Source organism: Antechinus flavipes, chromosome 5 (genome assembly GCF_016432865.1).
Source record: "Antechinus flavipes isolate AdamAnt ecotype Samford, QLD, Australia chromosome 5, AdamAnt_v2, whole genome shotgun sequence".
Lineage (NCBI taxonomy): Eukaryota > Metazoa > Chordata > Mammalia > Dasyuromorphia > Dasyuridae > Antechinus > Antechinus flavipes.
Genome location: NC_067402.1, coordinates 60,900,534 through 60,922,175, shown reverse-complemented (window position 1 = coordinate 60,922,175; position 21,642 = coordinate 60,900,534). Strand labels below are relative to the sequence as shown.

The 21,642-nt window shown below is 37.1% G+C and overlaps 1 protein-coding gene and 1 long non-coding RNA gene across 7 annotated transcripts in view; one reads left to right on the top strand and one right to left on the bottom strand.

Moving 5' to 3' along the window:
* The window catches only part of ARHGAP21 (Rho GTPase activating protein 21), a 144,850-nt gene extending 139,839 nt beyond the window's left edge, over positions 1 to 5,011 (top strand). For all 6 annotated transcript variants that reach the window (XM_051961180.1, XM_051961181.1, XM_051961178.1 and 3 more), the window contains 2 exons: positions 842 to 873; positions 2,544 to 5,011. In XM_051961180.1, the coding sequence (XP_051817140.1) occupies positions 842 to 873; positions 2,544 to 4,196 (1,685 nt within the window). In that variant the 3' untranslated portion in view covers positions 4,197 to 5,011. The remainder of the gene's footprint in view (positions 1 to 841; positions 874 to 2,543) is intronic.
* Positions 1 to 19,719, bottom strand: part of LOC127537862 (uncharacterized) — a 29,132-nt gene extending 9,413 nt beyond the window's left edge. Inside the window, exon 1 of the long non-coding RNA XR_007947624.1 lies at positions 14,812 to 19,719. This is a non-coding gene — a long non-coding RNA (uncharacterized LOC127537862). The remainder of the gene's footprint in view (positions 1 to 14,811) is intronic.
* Positions 19,720 to 21,642: the final 1,923 nt, after the last annotated feature.

Genomic DNA, 21,642 nt, shown 5'->3' with positions numbered 1-21,642 from the left:
GGGGCTCAGCTCCTTAATTTTGAAAATTAAATCTCCCCAAAGTTGAAAAGTGAAATTTCAAAATCAGCATTATCTTTGAATGGTGCTAGCCCCTTCCTACCCTCTTTATAATTGTACAGTATGAGTTTTTGCCAGACAGTAAAATGATGGTCTCCATTTTTCCATTTCATGATAGCGCTTGTTCTATAGATAACTGGTAGCAGTTTAATATACAGCTAGTAAAGGAACCCTGGAAACATTAATGTGAAAACTGGGGTCAAAACACAATATTCAACATTATCCAATATGTAAAGCCATGGGACCTGAAGTCAAGGTTATCCTAAGAACTTCTGCTTCCTTAATTATACCATGTATAATGCTACATTATTATTAAAATGCTACATTATTATTAAAGTTTTAATGGTCTGACAAAAATAATCCCAAATATACTTGAGTGTCTCAGTCTTGTAGCTAGGACGAACCCATAGTCCTAATGTCCTACATTGTGTATCAGTTCAAACATAAGATATGGTACACAGTACGATTCTTAAGAGGTCTTAAAAGCTTGGAGAAGTTAATAAACAGTAGTCTTTCTGTTTTTATTTAGAACAGGGCTTCTTTGCCATTCCTATCATTGAGCTGGTTCTGCCTACAATTCACAGCATCCTTTCATGGCGGTGGCTTTCTGTGGTGCAGCTTGCATCTTTGTGAGCTCTGACTCTTCACTGTGTTCTGTGGTTTTGTTTGGGTTTTGCTTTCACATCTTGTTCTGTGCCTGTCTCTTCCATAAATTTTGCATTGTTTGTAAAAAGAACTTTAAATTATAGCCAAAACTGACCAAATTTTCTTTAACTTCACACAGATTCAGCTACTAGTGACTCAGCAAAATCTAAGGTAAATTTGGTTTGGGAGTGGTTGATAAATGTGCAGAGATTCAGTTCCCCAGCCCAGTTAGGGAACATCTGCCTACTTATTTAAGTACAAATCCCTTTTGTAATATTTTTATCTATACCTAATTGAAATAAGTACAGAATTCTTATCTAATATTTGGCACATTTTCACAAGAACATGAGAGGCAGTAGTATCAGGAGGTCATAGCGTAGCTCTGAGACCTCTGACTATTGTAAACCACAATTTTCAAACAGGTTCAAACTCATCCTTTCACAAAGGTTTTCCTCAAGCACTTGTGGCCAATTTGAACTACCATATTATTTCCCCAGTGCTGCAAAATTCACTCCAAAATTTTATGGTTCTTAGTCCTCTTGTGTCATGTATAATAACATTGAAACCAATTTTGTTGAAATAGAGCCTAGAGCCATCAACACATTTTTTTAAAATAACACAAGTTATTTAATGCTTCCTAGTCCCTATGATTTGGTTTCTACCCCTACTATTCTACTCTGGTAACTATCTTGCATATGTTTGCATGTATTTTGAAAATAAAAAGCTATTAAAAAAATTTTTTTAAAGACTAATTCAGGAATTCATTATCTCCCACTCCAAGGTGCCAGGTTTACCTCCTGCCCCTATAAAGAGCTTTGCTTAAATGAATAGCCTCCCATCTCCTTATCCGTCCATCACTAAAGGAAATCCCAACTACTTAATCCTCCAAAATCTAACCTTGCACAAAATAGGTGATGAATAATAGTGCAGTTCAACCAACTAACCAACCAACTTTTAAAAAGAACCTACTCTGAGGGCCTTAAAAAATGAATAAGGCTTTCCTTGCTTTTGAGGAACCTATAGCCTAAAACAGGTCTAAAATGGACAAAAAATAAGAGTATTAATAAATACATAAATACTAAGAAGATCATTGTCAGTCTCATCTTTTGGGGATGTTTCAAGGGGGAGTTGATTTAAGGATTTCCCAGTCTTAAAATCTCTTGTACCAGGAAACTTAGAAAGAATGAGCAGTAAGTTTTAAAATAGGTTATGAAGGTTTTAAGACCATGGCAACTCAACCTCAAATTTTATCACATGTACCTTCTCAAAACATTTTAGTGTAGTGGACTTAATAGTGGGGAACTGGGTTCCAGTCTTCCTTCATAGCTATAAAGTAGCAGTGTGACTATGGGCAAAAGTGTCTTAGAAAATCATACCTAGTGCCCTCTCTTATCTTCAGTTAAAACTATCACTACATTGCTACCCCACAGTAAATTCTGAAACCAACCCCTAGTGTTGGTGCAATTTGACTTTTAGGTTTTTAATTATAACTTTTAAAATTAGTATACGATTGGCTAAATTCATACAAATCCTTTTATTTGGAAGAAGTAATAAGTGGAAGGTCCTAATGAGATATTAGTCATTCATGAAAGTATTTGAATTCACTGTATCTTTTTTTTAAATAAAATAGTAATTTCCTCTTAAGTTTAAGTCAAGATTTTAGGGCTGAGGAGTATTCTTTAACAATTAATTATAAGACTTATAAAATGTCTTGGTTTCGGATATGGTAAAGAGTTTGGAAAAAACCTTGGGAAGTAGAGGAGATAATCACATTCATTTTCTCTTGAGGTTTTGTTAAATTTCAGTCTAAGTTCCCCTTTTATCTTATGTTTCCTTCCCAGGGTTCTTGGGGATCCGGAAAGGATCAGTATAGCAGAGAATTGCTTGTATCCTCCCTCTTTGCAGCAGCTAGTCGCAAGAGGAAAAAAACAAAAGAGAAAGCACAGCCAAGCAGCTCAGAGGATGAGCTGGATAATGTATTTTTCAAGAAAGAAACTGCAGAACAGCCTCAGAGTGATAATAATAGTAAAGAGGATGGCAGAGGAGAGTCGAAAAGAGAGAATGATCCAGTAAGAAAGCAAAGGACTAGTATTTCTAAAGATAATACTAGCAAAAAAGATTTGCACGCAAGGAAAGAGGAAAAGCTGGCGCTGAGGAAAGAGAACGTGGTATCTGGAGAGCCTTCACTGCCTCCCAACTCAAAACCCACCAAGTCCCCTACTCTTGGCTACCGTTTCACCGTGCTCAAAGAAGGCCCCCAGACGCCCTCTCCTGGCCCTAGCGCTCTGCTCAGCACTGCCTCCCCACTCTCCCTGGAGAGGTTGCCTGGTAAAAAGTCTCTCAGTCTGGAAACTAAATGCAGTGAGTTTCTGGCCAATGCCGATTCCACCTCAGGCTACTCGACCACTTCCTCCGCTGCCTACCTGACCACCCTCGACTCCAGCAGGCTCAGTCCAGAGGTGCGGTCAGTCGCTGAGAGCAAGGGAGAAGAGGCAGATGATGAACAGAGCGAATTGGTCAGTGAAGGTCGGCCTGTGGAAACAGACAGTGAGAATGATTTCCCAGTTTTTGCCACAGGTTTTCTTTCTGAGAAGTTCTTTCGGGGGAAAATCCAAGAAATGGTAAAGACAAGTCGGAGAAACTCAGAAGGAAGCGAATTAAGTTGTACTGAGGGAAGTTTAACACCAAGTTTAGACAGCCGGAGACAACTGTTCAGTTCACATAAGCTTATTGAACGTGATACACTCTCCAGAAAAAAGTCAGCTCGATTCAAGTCAGACAGTGACGGGACAGGTGATACCAAAAATGACAGAGAGTCGTCATCTGTAACTAAAGTATTTGATATGAAGAAGAAGGGAAAGTCAACAGGTAATTTGCTGACACCAACTAGAAGTGACTCAGAGAAACACGAACCCACTTGGAGAATTAAAATAACCGACCGGCTAAAACTGAGGCTCAAAGCATCTGCGGATGACATGTTTGGGGTGGGAAATCAGAAAAACAGCTCTACAGAGAATGCTAAAAGGAAAAACATCAGGAGACGACACACCCTTGGAGGGCAAAGGGATTTTGCGGAAATTAGCGTTTTAAATGCTTGGAAAGTTCCAGAACAGAGTGGAGAAAAAGAGTCTGAACTTTCTGCTGTGACTCGATTAAAACCGAAATGCCCAGCCCAAGACCTCTCCATTTCAGACTGGCTCGCACGAGAACGCTTACGAACTAGCACGTCTGATCTGAACACAGGAGAACCTGGAGAATATAGACTAGAGAACACTAGTATAACAGAAGTATATAAATCAGATGGAGGCAGCTCCCCTAGCACCTTAACTTTGACAAACAGACCCCTTCTTTCCATACCACCGCAATCACCTGAACAAATAAATGGTGAAAGCTTCCAAAATGTCAACCAAAACGATAGGCCTCTATCTGTTGCCAATCCTCAAAAACCATCCCTAGCCCCAGGCACTAAATCACAATTTCATCAGTGTCTCTAAACTGGCAGGGAGGATGCATCCACTACAGCAACTCAAAAGCTACTGTTACATGTTCCAATAACTCTGTAAATATTTTTCTGTACTAGAATTGTTATTATGCAGCCTTCATTTTAGGCTGGTTTCATCAATGTGCACTGTGGAATGTCTTCACTGTGCATTTCTATGGCCAGAAGAACATTAAGAAAAAATATATCTATATTTTAAAAATATATTGGATGGTTGCATACAAATAAGCAGGGTATTTGTTGCAACATGCTATGTAGTCTATACAAGGTTTATGATCAGAAATTGATGAGTAAAACAGCTGGCATTAGTCTGCAGCAAATTTGTTCTTTTGGTTTAGTCACTAACAAAAGTGCCTCATCATAACAATTCATTGGGTTTGTTAGGGTGCCATATTGTTAACTGTTAAATTAGAAAACTTTAAATGATCAGATGAAAGCATTTTATTGGTAATGTTACATCTTACAGATTTTAACACAGGTGGATACAGAGCTTCCATTCTTAGGCATTCCAGTTGGATCTCCGAATTTTATATTCAAACTTTTAATACAGTTTTGAGTTTTGTGTGACTTGAATTTTTAATCTTTCTGTAAAATAAGTAACTTAAATGAACATATTATATGTGTATCTTTTCTTCAGATACCAGATTTGTTATAAATGTTGTAACATAGGCGTGTAGATAGTGGATCCTGGATGGAACTGGCTTCTTTTATGAAGAATATAATTCTGCATGAAGACTTAATGAATCCAAACCTGTGTCATGCCTGTGTGCATACCCAATTAAACACTGGAAATAAAATTGTTTTGGTGAACTTTTTGCATGCATGGCTCAATGTCATTCTAATGAGTCATTTTAAAATGTCACTTAAGTCAATATCCACCTATGGTGAATAGTAGCTAGCCCTGACTTGGAGAAAATAAAAACCAGAATGAATATTTTTATAATATAGAAAGAAATTGCTTTTACTCTAGCTTTTCAAAGCATTATTGTCTCCCGTATTCCTCTTTGCTGTTATCTGGTCTTTCTCAGTCTAATAGACTGAGACACATTCTTCACATTCTCAGACACATTCTTCCACACAGCATTGTTTCCACTCCATATGCAAAAGATGGCCATGAGGTATTCTTTTTCTCTGTAGAGTAGCTCTATTTAGAGCAATTTGTTAAAAGCTTGAATTTTGTTTCATCTTGATAATCATATGAATGATCCTAATAAAGTCACCTTCTTTTGTTTCTGTAGATATTCTAGGTAGTGTTACACTTTGCAAGTCTGAGCTTAAGTTTCCTCATCTGTGAAAGAACAGGGATGACTAAATAAATCTGGGAATTTTAAAATACTAATTATTATAATACAACTGGTTTCCTTCATGGTCCTTTGTATTTTAATTTTACATATTTAAAAACATTTTCTCAAAGAAAGGATCCATAGAAGGCCTCAACAGATTGCTGCCATGTTCTAAATCTAGTATCATACCTTGACTCGAACCTAGTGGGAGAAAAGAGCCATCAAGAAATATTTGTTCACCCACAACTAAGATACGGCAAAGTGAACAAATACAGACTTTAATATTTGAAGGTGCTTAGCACAATGCCTTCAAAAGAATAATACTTCATTTGTCCCTCACAACAACTCTCTTAAGACAAATGGTATTATTATCCCTAATTTACAGATGAGGAGACTGAGGTGGAAGTCCAAGGTCACTTCACCAGAAGTTCCTGAGGACAGTTTTGAACTCGGGTGTGCCTGACCCAGGTTCAGCTTTCTGAGCCACCTATCTGCCTAATATAAGAATTTATGGTACAACACAAATAGAAATGGGCATGACTATGAATAGAAAATAAAAGCTCTAAGTGAAGGCCAACTGTGGTGAGTAATTTGACTCCATGGAATAAAGTTTAGTAGGAAAAAAATGTCCTCACATTTTTATAGAGAGAATTGGACTTGATCTGTACTCTTGCCATTACAGGCCCTAAAAGGGTGTTTGGTCAGTGTATTATGATGCTGATTTGTTTTCCTGGAACTTGTAGATTAGCAAAAGGTAGACAGGACAGCAGCCACGTAGCACAAGTAAAGCTTGGTACCCTTAGAATAAGGTAGTATCTTTGTCAAATGGAACTAGCTGGTTGTAGCTCACCCAGGGAAGAATGAGGGGTCATTGGCTCTTCCCTTATTAAAATCAACACCTTTATTATTTGCCTACAGAGAGCTAGATTTAAAGCCAGTAAGATAGAGTTCAAATTCTGCCCTTCACTGATTCTTTATCACCCTAAACAAGTCACTTAACCCCATCATCTGTACAAGGAGGGAGTGGACTTAGTTAACTTTGAGATCCCTCTCCTCCAGATCTGTGATCCGTGAGCTGTAATAAGACCTAGGGATAAATAGTCCTATCCTGAAGGAGCTTTAGTACACTTGGATGAAAGGGCATGAAGGGGGACGGGAATATCATAAATAGACAAGTTAACTTAAGGGAAAGAACGAAATTTAAGGAAATCAGAAAAGTCCTAAAAGGCTGAGTATCAGAGAAGTCAGATCTCGATTTCTGCCATGGGAGATAGCCAGTAGAAAAGAATGAAGCAGAAATAGCTCAGTTTGGAGGAAGGAATGTTTGTAAAGGACTTCAAATGACAAGTGCTTTTTTTTTTTATCCTAGTGGTAATGAGTTTCTCAAGCTTAAGGATTCACACTCCTTCGGATCTTGGTGGTGGGAGCAATATCCTTACCCCTTCCTCTACCTAAGTTAGTGATGAACTCAAGTGGCTAACATGGACTGGCAGAAAGGACAGCACAACCATATGTAGTTTAACTGGTTTCTAGCTAATAGAAAACAGAATAGGAGCAACTTAGTCAATTCAATTTCCCTCTACTGAATCAAGTAAATGCCTTCAAATGCTTGTTGGATATTCTCTGGTTATCCAGAGTAATATCTAAATAAATGTTTTTTATTAATTAAATGACTTAGGAATGTCTCATTTTGTTCTAATATCAAACTTTAATTTTCAGGGGCCTGGGTCAGGCTCATCCCAGAATACTCGTTAATGCCATTTGTTATTTGTTCATGTTTTGGTGCAAATTTTAAAAATTTGCAAAAGGAGAATCTGAAAATGCTTGTGATAAAAATTTTATCTTAAGGAAAGAAAGTCTGTTCTTGATGTAACTTAAGTTCCAGTGTTTCTGTTTTGTTTAGGATCTTTGAAATTTTAATGCAAATATTAAAAAGCTCAGCTGCTTCTCAGCCTCAGCAACATATGCAGAAGCAGGGAAATTTGTGCAACCACTATAGAACAAGCAGTAAGGATCCTGCTGCCTTATGCAGGATTCTCAGCTTGACTGCCCAAGAAAGGGAGCAACCTGCGGAGACATATCTTCTGAGCAAAGAAAATGAGCCATATTCACCTCAGAGCTCTCCTACCATCAGAGCTCCCATGTGAACACAACTGTCCAGGGATTTGCTACAAAGTACAAGATAAAAGCAAGCATGACCAACCATGCGTTGGAGACATGATGAAGAGAAAAAGAAAAAACTTAGGGTAGCCTTTCTAAGGAAGAATCTCCACTAACCATGAATGTGTTTGGGTTATTTTGATGGCTAGAATCAGCTGATACAAAATCCCAGAGTGCCCAAGGTGGTTGTATTCCAAATCATTGAGTTATTGGAAAGGTATAGGAACGTGTTTCCAATCTGGATCATTTAGATAATCTTAAAATATAGTGATCAAAACTAGCAGAGAACAGCCAAGATAGTGGGGAAGCAGGAAGTAATATGCTTGGGGTCTTCCTGCTTAACAACTTAACAAATATCTAGAAAGTATAACAGACTGAATCCTGGTTGAAAAATCCAAGGGAAAAAAAAATTTTTTTCTTCCCAATCCCAGGTCAGCTTTGGGAGAGATAGGTCTGTGGAAATGGGAGACTTGAGGATAGCCAGGAGGGACTACTGAGACTTCTAAGCACAAGGACTGGGGAAAAAAAAAAAAAAACCTGCTTGTGGTAGTGCACCAGGGCAAAAAGAGTTCCCAGATGCGTACTAACTGGCAGTTTTGTCTCACTAGCCAGTGTTGGATGAGAGTTCTGGGCTGCACTAAGGAGGCGACACAGGCCTAGGGAGAGTGGTCTAGGATGAAGAATGATCAGAAGACTCTAGGCTGTATGCTTTCAAAAGGAGTGAGTTCAAAATCAAGTAGGGGCTGTATGACTCTGACTTGGAACTGAAGTGGAAATCTCTGTGCCAGCAATCCCGGCCAATTTGAAGCCTCCAGTGCAATTATCAGAGCAGAGATTTGAGACCAAAAAAGGTGGCTATAGTTCTGTCACACAATTTGAAGATTTCCAGCTTGCGGATAGTGACTGCACCAGCCTTAGTCTACTGGAACTCCAGCCAGGAGAAAGCTTACAGTTGTGTTGCTCAGACCCAAACCCATTTCAGGAACTTGTAGAGGTCTGACAAGAAGGATGACAATTGGATTTTGCCTTGGATCAGACTGTTGGGAACAATAAAAGCTTGCAGGTTTCCCGGTGTGAGTTATCCCTGAGATCCTGAAATTAACCCAAGAAGCAGGAACAGCCCAAACATACCCTTCAGAAATGAGCAGAATCCAGTCCTTCCATCAAGTTATTGAGTAAGGAGGTAGGCTGGAACAATGAGCAACCTCCCCTTCCCCCCCCCAATTCCCATAACATTCATCATAGCTAATATTTATATAATGTTCACTATGTACCAGGTGCTGTGCTAAGTACTTGACTATTATTCATTTGGTCCTCACAACAATCTGGGAGATTGGAGGTTGGATCAAGGACACTTGACACTTGAACAGAAATCCAGAAAAAAAGAATGACTCCCTATCATCAATGAGCAAAGCCTCAAAGAAAAACACCACTGGAGTTAAAATTCAGCTAAAGGATCTAATAAAAAAAAAAAAAAAAAAAAAAAAAAAACTAGAGAACTGGGAGGAGTATTAAAATGATTTTATTAATGAAATGAGAACTTCAATTGAAGAAATGTGGAAAACAAATGACAGATGAGGGGAAAGAATTGGAAAGAGAATAACTTGGTTTAAAAAAAAAAAAAAAAAACCTTTACTCAATTAGATTCTCCCTGAAAATTTGACTGGACAAAATAGAAAATTAATGGCTCTGTGAAACAACAAAAAATATCAATATTAAGTCGAAAAACTTGGAGGGAGGGAAAATTAAAAGATAAAAACAATTGAGCTGATAAGAGATTGAGCAAAGAATTTAAGAATAACTGGATTACCTAAAATCATGACAACCTTCCCTTTCTTCTCCACCCCCCCAAAAAAAAATGGAATTTGGACATTATTTCAAGAAATTTCAGAAACATGCAAAATATTGAACTTCCAGACTTAAAAATACTATAGACAATATGAAATAGTTTTAAGTGCTAAGGAGTCACAGATCATGCAAGATTATGCAGCAAGCTTGGATTAAGATATTTCAGAAGATAAAAAAGACTTACAACTAAGAATATAACAACCAGCAAAATTGAGTATAGTTTTAGGAGGAAATAAAATGGATCTTTAATAAGAGGATTTCCATGTATTCCTGATGAAAATACCAATCTGAGTAGAAAATTTAACATACAGACAGAAGAAGCAAACAGGAATGAGCAATCAGAATGGACTAAAACAAAGGTAAACTGTTTATAGCCAGATGGCACAATGGAGAGAGAACTAGGTCTGCAGTCAGTAAGATGAAGTTTGAATCATGCACTAGCTGTGTGAGTGGGCAAGCACTTAACCTTGATGTCTGCCTCAGTTTCCTCAACTATAAAATGGGGATAATACCACTCACCTTCTTGGGTGGCTATGAAGTGCCAAGTACATTGTAGATTTTAAACAACTGCTAGCAATTTTTTTTTTTTTTACTATTATCATTAGTGTTGTTTTACTATTAAGACAAAGTATCTGTGCAATCTTAAAAAATAGAAAGGAAGGGGGAGGAGGAAGAGGAAGAAGGGACTAATTTGTTGTAGTTTCAAACTGGGAAAAGGATAGAGACAGGGATGATAGCTAGCCTGAACCTCACTTGTGTATTAAATGGTCAGAGAAGGAAGGATAAACAGAAGGATGCAGAGGTACAGCAATCCATTTCAGCAGAAGAAAAGGAAGTAGTGTGTGTATGTCTATGTGTATATTTATTTATGTTATTTATTCATTCATTCATTTGTTTACTTCATATTTATTTATTTATTGCTTTTTGGCTGAGACAATTGGGGTTAAGTGACTTGCCCAGGATCACACAGCTAAGAAGTGTTAAGTGTCTGAGAACAGATTTGAACTCAGATCCTCCTGACTCCAGGGCTGGTGCTCCATCCACTGCGCCACCTAGCTGTCCCAAGGAAGTGATATGTTAAAGGAGAATTAGTCTTATGAAAAATCATCTCAGCTAAGGAGACCAAATGATAAGAGTTAAAAAGAAACCAATGAGAAGGCTGAGGGAGCAGGAGAGATTGCAAAAAATTAAGTGTTATTCCTCTCTATTTTTATAAAGAGGGAGGAGATAGTGAGAAAATAAAAAAGAACAGAATGGAGGTAAATTAATGATAACTGGATGGAATGAACACCCTAATTTTTTTTTTAAAGTAGAAGAACTAGAAAGCTGAACCTAAATTTAAAATTATTTTTTAAAAAGAAACATGGGGGGAGGGGAGGGAAAGGGGGGAGTGGAGAGTGTAAGCCAAAATGGCAGAGAAAGGCTAGGATATTGTCGAGCTCTCCCCCAGTTCCCTCAGAATCAATGCTAGATAAAGCCTCTGAATAGGTTTTAGAATGAAGGAACCAACAAACCTTCAGAGTGTAATAATTTTCCAGCTTAATATATTTGGAAAGACTGAAGGAGAAACGGGTCTCAGTAGATGGGAGAAATGTAGCACCTGCATCAACAGGGGGGTTGGACTTGGGGAGGTCCAGCACAGAGAATCTTGCAGAAGTTCTTCTTAGCCAAAGTATAGCAGCATTAGCCAAGGGATCAGCAGGCCTGCTAAGAGACCCCCACCACAAAAGTGGCAAATGGTAAGCCCCCAAACCTGGCATAACAGCTGGGACTTTGCAAGTCAACTCAGCACAGTGGGAAAGCCCCAGCTCAGTTGAAGGTCCATGAGAGGTCCCTGCCTCCCTACCAAAAAAAATACTTTGGAAAATCTTCCCTGTGTCTTAGGAGCAGAACTGAACTTTTACAAATGAGCCAGAGAACAAAAAGAGCTCTTGTGGAGGCAGAGAAGACCAAATTCTACCAAATTCCCTTTATAATACAAATACCATATTGATATCTAAAGCAAGGTGAGACAAAACAGGAAGACAATGAATAACATTCCTAGCTGTGTGACCCTGAGCAAATCACTTAATCCCAATTGCCTCAGCAAAATAATAATAACCAATATTACTAATAAAAATACGAAGACTTAAATATTAGCAAGGAAAGTACTGCAACATATCAGAAAGATTATGTACTATGACTAGGATATTTATGCCAGGAATATAGGGTAAGAGAAATTTTAAGGAAACACGTCATTCTCTGTTATCATTCTCATAGGAACTACAAACAATTGACTGTACTAATGAGAATCATCAAAAAAAGGCTTTTGACGGGATTTGACACCCATTCTTATGGAAAATACTAAAAAGTATAGAAGTACATATAATGAAGATGAGAGAGCAAAATATCATTTCACAATAATAGGAGGAGGATGCTTTGTGCTTAACAAGGTGGGAATCATAGAAAAGACTGTTGTGAGAGCTGAAAAGTTGTAATGCTAAAGACTTGGTCTGTTCCAAAGTTTCATAAACTGTAGAGAGCAACCCCATAAGGGTTGAATAACTAAATATGGGATTTACAAAACTATAATTTATTATTGGTACATGTTTGGTTTTTATATGTATTTTATATACCTAGGATCATGTGAAAATTACTCAGGCAAAAAACAATTGCAAGTGGAAAAAATTTAAGAAGCCCTGTCCACACTGCACAAACAAGCCAGATTTTTCTTTTACCTTGATCTGTCTGATGTACCACCAAAGCAAAATTATTTCCATGTTTAATACTATCCCATTTAAGTCTCATGAGAACATGAAACACAGAATAAATCTACTCCCTCTTCTGTTGTCTCTAGTTGTTTTTTGTTTGTTTGTTTGTTTGTTTGTTTGTTTTTTGTGGAGTTGTCAAGGCTACAAAAGAAAAAAAAAAGAATAGATCTTACCAAGAGTCTCAATAATGTAAAAGAAAAACTGCTTAATTGGTTGTAGCTGCCCTCAAATGGTAGGATCATTATTTTAGAAATAAAAGGGACCTTAGAAGCCAACAAATGAACTAAACTTTGCAAAGTTTAAAGCACTTAGCTATTAGTAATTCCTTGATACCCCTCCTCCCCCACTTTTTTTTTTTTAAAACAGATGAAGAAACTGAATATGCAGAAAGTTGAAGTAACTTCTTCACAATTCTACAGATACCAAGTAGCAGAGCTGGGAAGTCCCTCTTTCCACTCTATCATTAACAGGCAACCTTGAAAAATAATGATAGCTCATTCTCTCAAAGTGTTCAGATCCATACTCCTTTTCTTCTCCCTTCCCCAGCCATCACAGAGAAAATTCCTGCACAGGATGAAACTGAGGACTATGGCTAATCATCTGCAGTGCAGAATATCCTTGGCTATTAGGTTTTTCTGGGTCTAAGCTTTTAGTCCTGCTTCAAGTTTCTAAATTCAAACATTCTAAAATGGTGAAGATATCTGTCAATTCTCAACTAAATGATTAAAAGAAAAAAAAAAAACTATCTCCAGATCCCCGGAAATCAAAACTTGTGGGAAAAAAATTTTTAATTTAAAAAACATTGAAGTAAAGATGCTTCTCTATCCCTAAAAGGGGTTGTTAAGTCATTTCCCGGCTTAAGGTACATACTAACCCGTGACTTGAGAAGCAGCCACTTGCTAATATCACTTCCCTTCTGTGCCTCACACCAATTTTTCTGCCAATGAAGTGTGATGGGGGCAGAGGGATGGATAGTGTGATATAATTTCTCACATAGAAATTAGAGCAATGTATAATGAGAGTTCCCTGCAGCCTGCACTCCCTAGTTGGAGCACAAGCAGATATTCTGTAGCCGATTCCCATCTGTGACCACATAGTGAGATGTACAATTGAATGACTGTATAGCCAAAATTGGGAGGTATACACAAAAAGCCCTGGTCAGCCAGGACCTGGCCCCCATTTTGATGGTTTCTTTCCTTTTTAGCTGCAGTGAGAGTGACAGTGATCTAAGGGGAAAAGCCTTGGGCCTTCCCTATTAAAGGATGACCCCATAGCCCATGAACACAAGTCTCTGTTCCTGGCTCCTTTGCATTTATTCTTTTTTAGGTGAATTAGATTCGAAAAGAGCTATGACCTCAGGAGCTTCAAAAGACCAGAATTGAGGAACTAGAGTCCATGCCAAAATTTTCTGGACCTTTGAGGAATAAAGTCCCATGCAAATTTAGACTAGAAATAGTGGAGAAGCAAACTCATCTATCCATCAGTCATGCTACATTTAGAAATAAACTTAGTGGGGCAAATGCCACCTAAAAATCATTAAGTTTGGACCCACTTTCCTAGGGGAAAAGGTGCTTTAGTAGAGAGTGCACAATAGGTGTGAAAAATAATAAGTTTTAATTGTCTGTTCTTGTGTCTTCCAAGCAAATTATTGCTTTGTAAAATCTAAGTGAAGCTAATTGGCTAATTAGAACTGGGCCACTAATGAATGTCAAATAACATCATAATGGGAAGGTGAAACTGATGACGGAGAAAGAGACCACCAAATGAATTATCAAGGGAGACCCTAGAACACAGAAAGGGAGAGAAAATCGGTCTTGCCCTAGGAGAGTGAAACCCCAGAGTGTCATAGCGAGGAAGCTTCATTTGTCCAACAGACACATTTACAGGAATATATTTTGGGACACATGTCTTATTCCCATTCTCCTCTTCAGGGTATTTTTCATCATTATCTTTCCAATATGGAAACTCCATTTTGTGTATCTCCAGAATCCTATTTTCCTTTTTTATCTTTATTTATTTATTCTTTTTTTATCTTCCCAATGTCCAATTTTTAAAACATAGATACACTACTGGGTATTAGAATAAGTACTTTGTAATCAGAATCCATGGATTTGGATCCCAGCTCCTATATTTCCCATCTGTGTGATTGAGCAAATCACTAAACCTCACATTCCCGTATAGGAAAACATTTAAAAACCTATAATACTATATAAGCAAGAGCTATTTTTTATCTTTTGACATTCCTATCTTGTCCTTCCAGAATGTGGCAAATGGTCTTTCAGTTAATTAAATGCGTTCCCTTTTTATTTAATTCTAGTTATTTAAATTAGTTCCCTAGTGATACTAAACATCTAGATTGCTTTATTTTATATTTTCCAAACTGTGTTATTAATGCCAAGAATCAGAAGAATATATATATATTTTTAAAATATCTTTTTTTTAAAAAAAGGCAAATGTGACCCCAAGTCTAGTGGCCTAACACTAGGGAGGTCAGATTTCAGGTCACTTCATTGTGAATGGCTTTGATTCAGCACGAAGAACATGAAGTAATCTTAATAATAATACACACCTTTTCTGGCAACTGGACTTGAAGGGCATCAGTCAGAGAGGAAGCAGGGGCTGGCAACTCCAGCAGGTTCCTTTCCTTGCAGATCCTCAGGAGCTCGACTTCAACTGTTGGCTGCTACCATGGCAACCAGTGCAAGAACCCTGGAGAAAAAAAAAAAAAAGGATTGGACGGCTGAAAAATAGCCTGAGCCTTCAATGGCGCTTTTCCACAGGAAAGATACAGGACCTCCTTGTATCTTTGAAATGATCCCATCTGGAGATATCAGGGGTATTTTTCCCCAACTATGTTCCACTCTCTCCACCTTCAGGTTGGAGCAGCCAGAATTTGGACAAAGACAAACCTTGTTTCAGTGATCAATGCCAGGGAGTGAAGGTCACTTTTCCAGGGTGACTTTCTAGACTGAGACCCAGATCTCTGCCTATAAACTGCTGCATTGTTTACAAGCTAATGGGAGAGTTGATGATTTAGAACCAATTGGGAAGAAGAAAAAGGCAAATAGAGAATGGAAGGATATACACGGGGCTGACACTTAAGAGAAACTGAATTCAGAGTGACTACATTAATTAATGCTGATGCAACCTTGGACAACTTCCTTTCTCTTGATCTCAATTTCTCCATATGAAAAAATGAAGGACTTGGATTTAATTTTAATTAAGATCCCATCCGACTCAAGATCTCTGTCTATGGCTTTATTCACACAAATGGCCAATTCCTTACATATCTTCTTTTTCTTTTCTTTTTTTTTTTTTTTTTTTTTGGCTGAGGAAATTGGGACGAAGTGATTTGTGAGGTCAAATTTTTAACTCGGGTCCTCCTGATTTCAGAGCTGATGTTCTATTCACTACACCATCTAGCTTCCCCTCCTATATATCTTTAAAATTCAGAATATTTGCTCTTCTTCTAAATAAAGTCATGACAAGGAAAGATTAATTCCTTATTTATTAGGACTTATTTTGCACTCCCCTCATCATAATTTCATAATTGTATTATTTTATCATGAAAGCAATTCAATAAATACGATATCCTAAAAGTCTTATTGCAGCATGTTTTTTTTTTTTTTAAAGTCAATAAAAGTTTTAAGCTGCATTAAGACTTTTGGAACACTTTTTATATATTTATTACCTACTATGTGGGGAATATTCTACTAGCCTGAAAATGCAAAGATAAAATAAACCACAGTTCCTATCTTCATATAGATTTGGGGGGGACGGGAGGAGAGAAGAAAATACTTCTATGCAAATAACAACTCAAAAAAATTAAAACATGATAATTGGAGGTGATCTGGGAGGACCTTGTATGAAAAATAATAATAGCTAGCACTTATATAATGTTTTAAAGCTGGTAAATATCATCACAACTCTTTTATTATTTCATTTTCCAGGTGAGGAAATTGAGGCATATGTGTCTGAAGCAAACTTGAATTTGGGTCTTCTGGACTCCAAACCTAGCACTCTATTCTCTGTTCTACCTAACTGCCAGACTTCATGGAAAAGGCAAGCCCTGAGTGAGACCTTAAGAAAAAGCAAAGGTTTCATGTGGCAGAGACAGGGAACAGAAAGGAATCCATTCTAAGGCACAAGACCAGGATCAATCTGAAAGCAGAGTGATGGAGAGGGCACACTGACATTCACAATTCCTGAAGAGGTATAAATTGAAATTGAGTTGGAGAAAAAAAGAGATTCAAATACCAGGTGAAAGAATTTAGATTTTATGAAGTAAGCAGAACCAAAACATTTCAAACAGTAATACAATATTTTACAATGATCAATGGCAGATAACTTACCTCTTCTCATCAATACAATGATCCAAGACAATCTCAAATGACTCGATGAAAAAACATTATCCACTCAAAAAAAAAAAACTGATGAAGTCAGAAAGCAGATCAAAACATATTTTTCACCTCATTTTTATGCATTGGTTAGTGTTTTTGTTTGGGGATACTTTTTTGGTCTATCTTTTCTTTCACAATAGGACTAATGTGGAAATATGTTTTATATGACTGCATGTATATAATGTATTTCAGATTATCTGCCATTTTAAGAAAGATTTGGGAGGAAGGAAAGGAGAGATTTTTGAAATCAAAATTTTAAAAAATACAAATGTTAAAATTTTCCTTTACATGGCATTGGAAAAAACAATATAACAGTAAAAAAAATTAGATTTTATTCAATAAGCAATAGGATGCAATGATAGCTTTTTGAGCAAAGGTATAATATAGCAAAATGTATATATCCCTGAAGATACTTCATAGATGTGAAGGGTGGGTTAGTGAAAGGTAAGGCTGAAAACAGAAATAGCAGGTAGGAGGCCATTTCAATAATCAATTCAACAAACATTAAATACTAAGAACATACACTACATGAAAGGCTCTGTGCCAGGTTCTGGGACTGAGGCTAGGTAGTCCAATATCAGAATGCCAAATCTGGAATCAAAAAGACTTGAGTTCAAATATTGCCTCAGAAACTTACTTGCTGTGCGACTCTGGAAAGATCATAATTTCTATTTGCCACTGTTTCCCCATCTGTGAAACAGGGATAATAATGGCACCTATTTTTTTTTAGCATTGTTGTGATAATTAAATTAGACAATAATTGCAAATTGGTCTAGAAGAGCATCATATAAATGTTAGCTATCATGTTATTATTCTTAATGTAGCAAAAACAGAGGTAAAAATGTCCCTCTTAATGAGCATAGTCCACTTAGGAGGATATAATGCAGGTGGCAGGGTACAATATATATTATTATATTATATATTATATATGTATATGTATACATACACACACACACACACACACACATAAAGAAATACAAAGTAATTTCAAAAAGAAGAGAGTCCTCATGACTGGAGGGTTCAGAAAATGACTTTGGAAGGTGGTACCCGAGCTGATCTTCAATTCAAACTCAACATTCTATCAGATGAAGGTGAAAAGAATCTGGACTAGGAAGAAATGCCAGGCCCTGGGCTAAGTGCTGAGGACACAGAGAAACCCTGTCTTTAAGGGATTTACAATCTAAGGGAGACACCAGTTACCCTCCAGAGGCACCAATATGCAGAGTAACTCCTTTCAGAAACAGTGTTTCTGCACAAAATGATCAAACACCGGGGTTTACCACACAAATAGGCACATCCTATTCGTTGTAGCATTTTCAGGGTAGCCAAAAAACTGGAAACAAAGTAAGTGTTCACTATTTGGAGAATGGTTAAGCAAATTGTGGTGTGTGAATCTAATAGTGTTGTTATGCTTTAGAAAGTGATGGAGACAATGAATATGGGGAAGCATGGAAAGACATAAACTGATGCAAAGTGAAAAGACTATACAAAACGACTGCCACAATGTAGAAAGAACACCATGAGCAAATTAAAGTCAAATGCTCTGAAGTTATAATGAACGAAAAAGATATATGAGATGATAACTTTCCCAATTCTTTGCAGAGGTGGGAAATTACAGACATGGAAGAATACTGCATATTTGTCAGACTTTTTTTTTTTTTATATGTTGGTTACTTTTTAGTCCTTGCACTAAGATGTTTTCTCTAGAACGGGCATCCTCTCCACTGGAATGAAAATATGTATCCTCTTATATTATCCTGGGAATCTAGGTGGTACCATAGTGACTAACATCCTGGGTCTAGAGTCAGGAAGATTTATCTACCTGAGTTCAAATCCTTCCTGACAATTAACAGCTAATTTAAAGTTAAGTCAGAACAGGATTTAGGTGACCACAAAACAAAGATTTCATTTTATCCTAAAGGTTCCAAGAGGCACTAGAGATCCAATGAAGTTTCTTGAAGATGGAGAGAACAATTTAAATTGATATTTTAGGAATATTGTTTTGACAACGATGTGAAAGAGGGGAGAGAATGAATGTAAGAGGACCAATTAGGAGATTATTGTATAAATTTGGAAGAATTGCACATGTTTAACCTAAATTGGATTACTTACTGTCTGGAGGAAGGATTGGAGAGAAGGGAGGGAGAAAATTTTGGAACACAAGGTTTTGCAGAGATGAGTGTTGAAAGATGAGTGCATGCATTTTGAAAATATAAAGCTATTGTTAAATAAAATAAAATAATTATTAAATTGAAATTAAATTAGGAAATTATCATAATAATCAAGGTAAGAGGGGGTCTGAACCAGGGTAATTTTTATATAAGTAGGATGTAAAGGACAGATGAGAAAGATGTTGAGGAGTTAGAATTTATAAGTCTTTGCAATTGATTAAACATAAGGTGAGTATGAGTGATAGTGAAAAGTAAGAATAATTTTTGGGTTACAAACCTAGGTGAGGCTAGAAGATGGGTGATATCTTTGGCAGAATTAAGGTCAGAAGTGGGATGTGGCTAGAACAGTGGCATCAAACTCAAATAGAAACTACATACTTAGGCTAGAAACTGGAAAATGAATGGCTGCCCATCAATTGGAGAATGGCTGGGTAAATTGTGGTATATGAACGTTATGGAATATTATGGTTCTGTAAGAAATGACCAGCAGGACAAATACAGAGAGGACTGGCGAGACTTATATGAACTGATGCTAAGTGAAATGAGCAGAACCAGGAGATCATTATACACTTCGACAACGATATTGTATGAGGACATATTCTGATGGAAGTGGATTTCTTTGACAAAGAGACCTGAGTTTCAATTGATAAATGATGGTCAGAAGCAGCTACACCCAAAGAAAGAACAATGGGAAACGAATGTGAACTATCTGCATTTTTGTTTTTCTTCCCGGGTTATTTTTACCTTCTGAATCCAATTCTCCCTGTGCAACAAGAGAACTGTTCAGTTCTGCAAACATATATTGTATCTAGGATATACTGCAACATATCTAACATATGTAAGATTGCTTGCCATCTAGGGGAGGGGGTGGAGGAAGGGAAGGGAAAAAATCAGAACAGAAACGAGTGCAAGGGATAATGTTGTAAAAAAAATTTACTTTGACATGGATTCTGTCAATATAAAGTAATAATTAAATAAAATAAAATATTTTAAAAAAGAAACTACATACTTAGATAATGTTAATTTATGGTTTTCTATGTTGTGTTCTTATTATTTTATTAAATATTTCACAGTGACATTTTAATCTGGTTGTGCTGGACTGCAAATCTGATACATCTGGCTTAGAGGGAAAAATAAATTCTGTTTTGTACATATTGAATTTGAGATGCCTGTGGGACATCCAGGTAGAGATGTCCAGCAGGTACTTGAAGATGCAAGACTAAATCAGATGAAACGTGAGGCTGGATATGGTGGTCATGTGCATAGGGATGATACTTGTACCCACTAAAGCTAGAGAGGACAGAGAGAAGACATAGGCTCTGGAGCACAACCATAGTTGACAAGATGTGGATGACAATACAGCATAGAAAAATTAAAAGATGAGAAGGATTAGCCCAAGAATTAGGAAAAGAAGAGCAATAATCCAAGAAAGCTTCCATTATGGACCAATTCTATTGACCAAGGACCAGAACAGTTAAGTCAGAGAAGATCATTACCAGAACCTTGAGTCTACTTCTAGCATTATTTTGGCCCCAGAACTCATCAGGATGATCAATAAGATCTGAAAAGATCACAATCTGTATTGTCACAGAGAATTCTAACAGTTACCAAATCCTAGATCCCTAAGATCAAAGGAGTAAATTGGGTATCCTGATCTTTGCCATGACAACAGGAGTGTGGCAGTAATTGTTACCTTTGCCCTTTCTCTTTCTGGTGACTCTAATGCTTTTTTGAGACTTCTCAGACCTTGGGCATTTCCTGTCGTCTGGTCCAACTCACCAAGAACTATAATGGAAGTTGGAAAGATGATTAGGAAGGAACATGTATGTTTTTTTCTAGTCTCCAAAGAGGGGGACTGTTTGCCTGTTGAAACAACACCCTTCCTTTTATAAAAAGCGAACACAAGAGGGGCATCTAGATGGCACTGTGGATGGAGCACCAGCCTGAAATCAGGAAGACCCGAGTTCAAATCCAGTTTCAGAAACTTAACACTTCCTAGCAGTGTGACCCTGGACAAGTCACATAAGCCCAATTGTCTCATAGAAAAAAAAAAAACTAACACAAAAGACAGTTTTTTATATTAATCCTTGGTCCCTTGGAAAGTGACCACCTTCCCCCTCAGACTCATGTAGCACTTTTTGCAAATTCTCTAAGGTGCTTATCCTGAAATATATATATTTATCTAGATTGTATCTTGTGGTGATGATCTAAAGTCAGCTGTAACTCACTCTTAAAAGTTGATAGTTAAATTTTCACTGTGAGCTTTTTCACCTCATAAATCAGTGCTTGGTTTTTTATTTTGTTGAATGGGTAAATTTAGGAAATTGGTGGACAAAATATTAATAATGGAGATTAAACTTAAAAGTCAGTTGCATATATATATTTTAATAGAGCCGTTTGTTCACCAGCTCTCATCAGTATGCACATACACCTTGTAATCAGGGATCTTTTACTTTTAAACTTTGTATCATACTTATTGCCTGGACAAGTACTCTATATACAGTAGTCCCTTAATGAAGTTTGCTGCATGTTAGGCCAACAACTATGCTTCCTTCCACATAAGCTAATTGATTTAAAAAATATTGTTCAGTCATTTTGATTGTGTCCAATTGTTTGTGACCCCATTTGAGGCTTCCTTTGCAAAGATACTAGACTGGTTTCCCATTTTCTTCTCCAGCTCATTTTATAAATGAGAAAACTGAGGCAAACAGAATTAAGTGAATTGCCTAGAGCCACACTGCTAATAAGTATCTGAGGCTAGATTTGAACTCAGAAAGATGAATCTTCCTGACTTCTGGTCCCACACTGATTTGAAAATGCTATACTGCA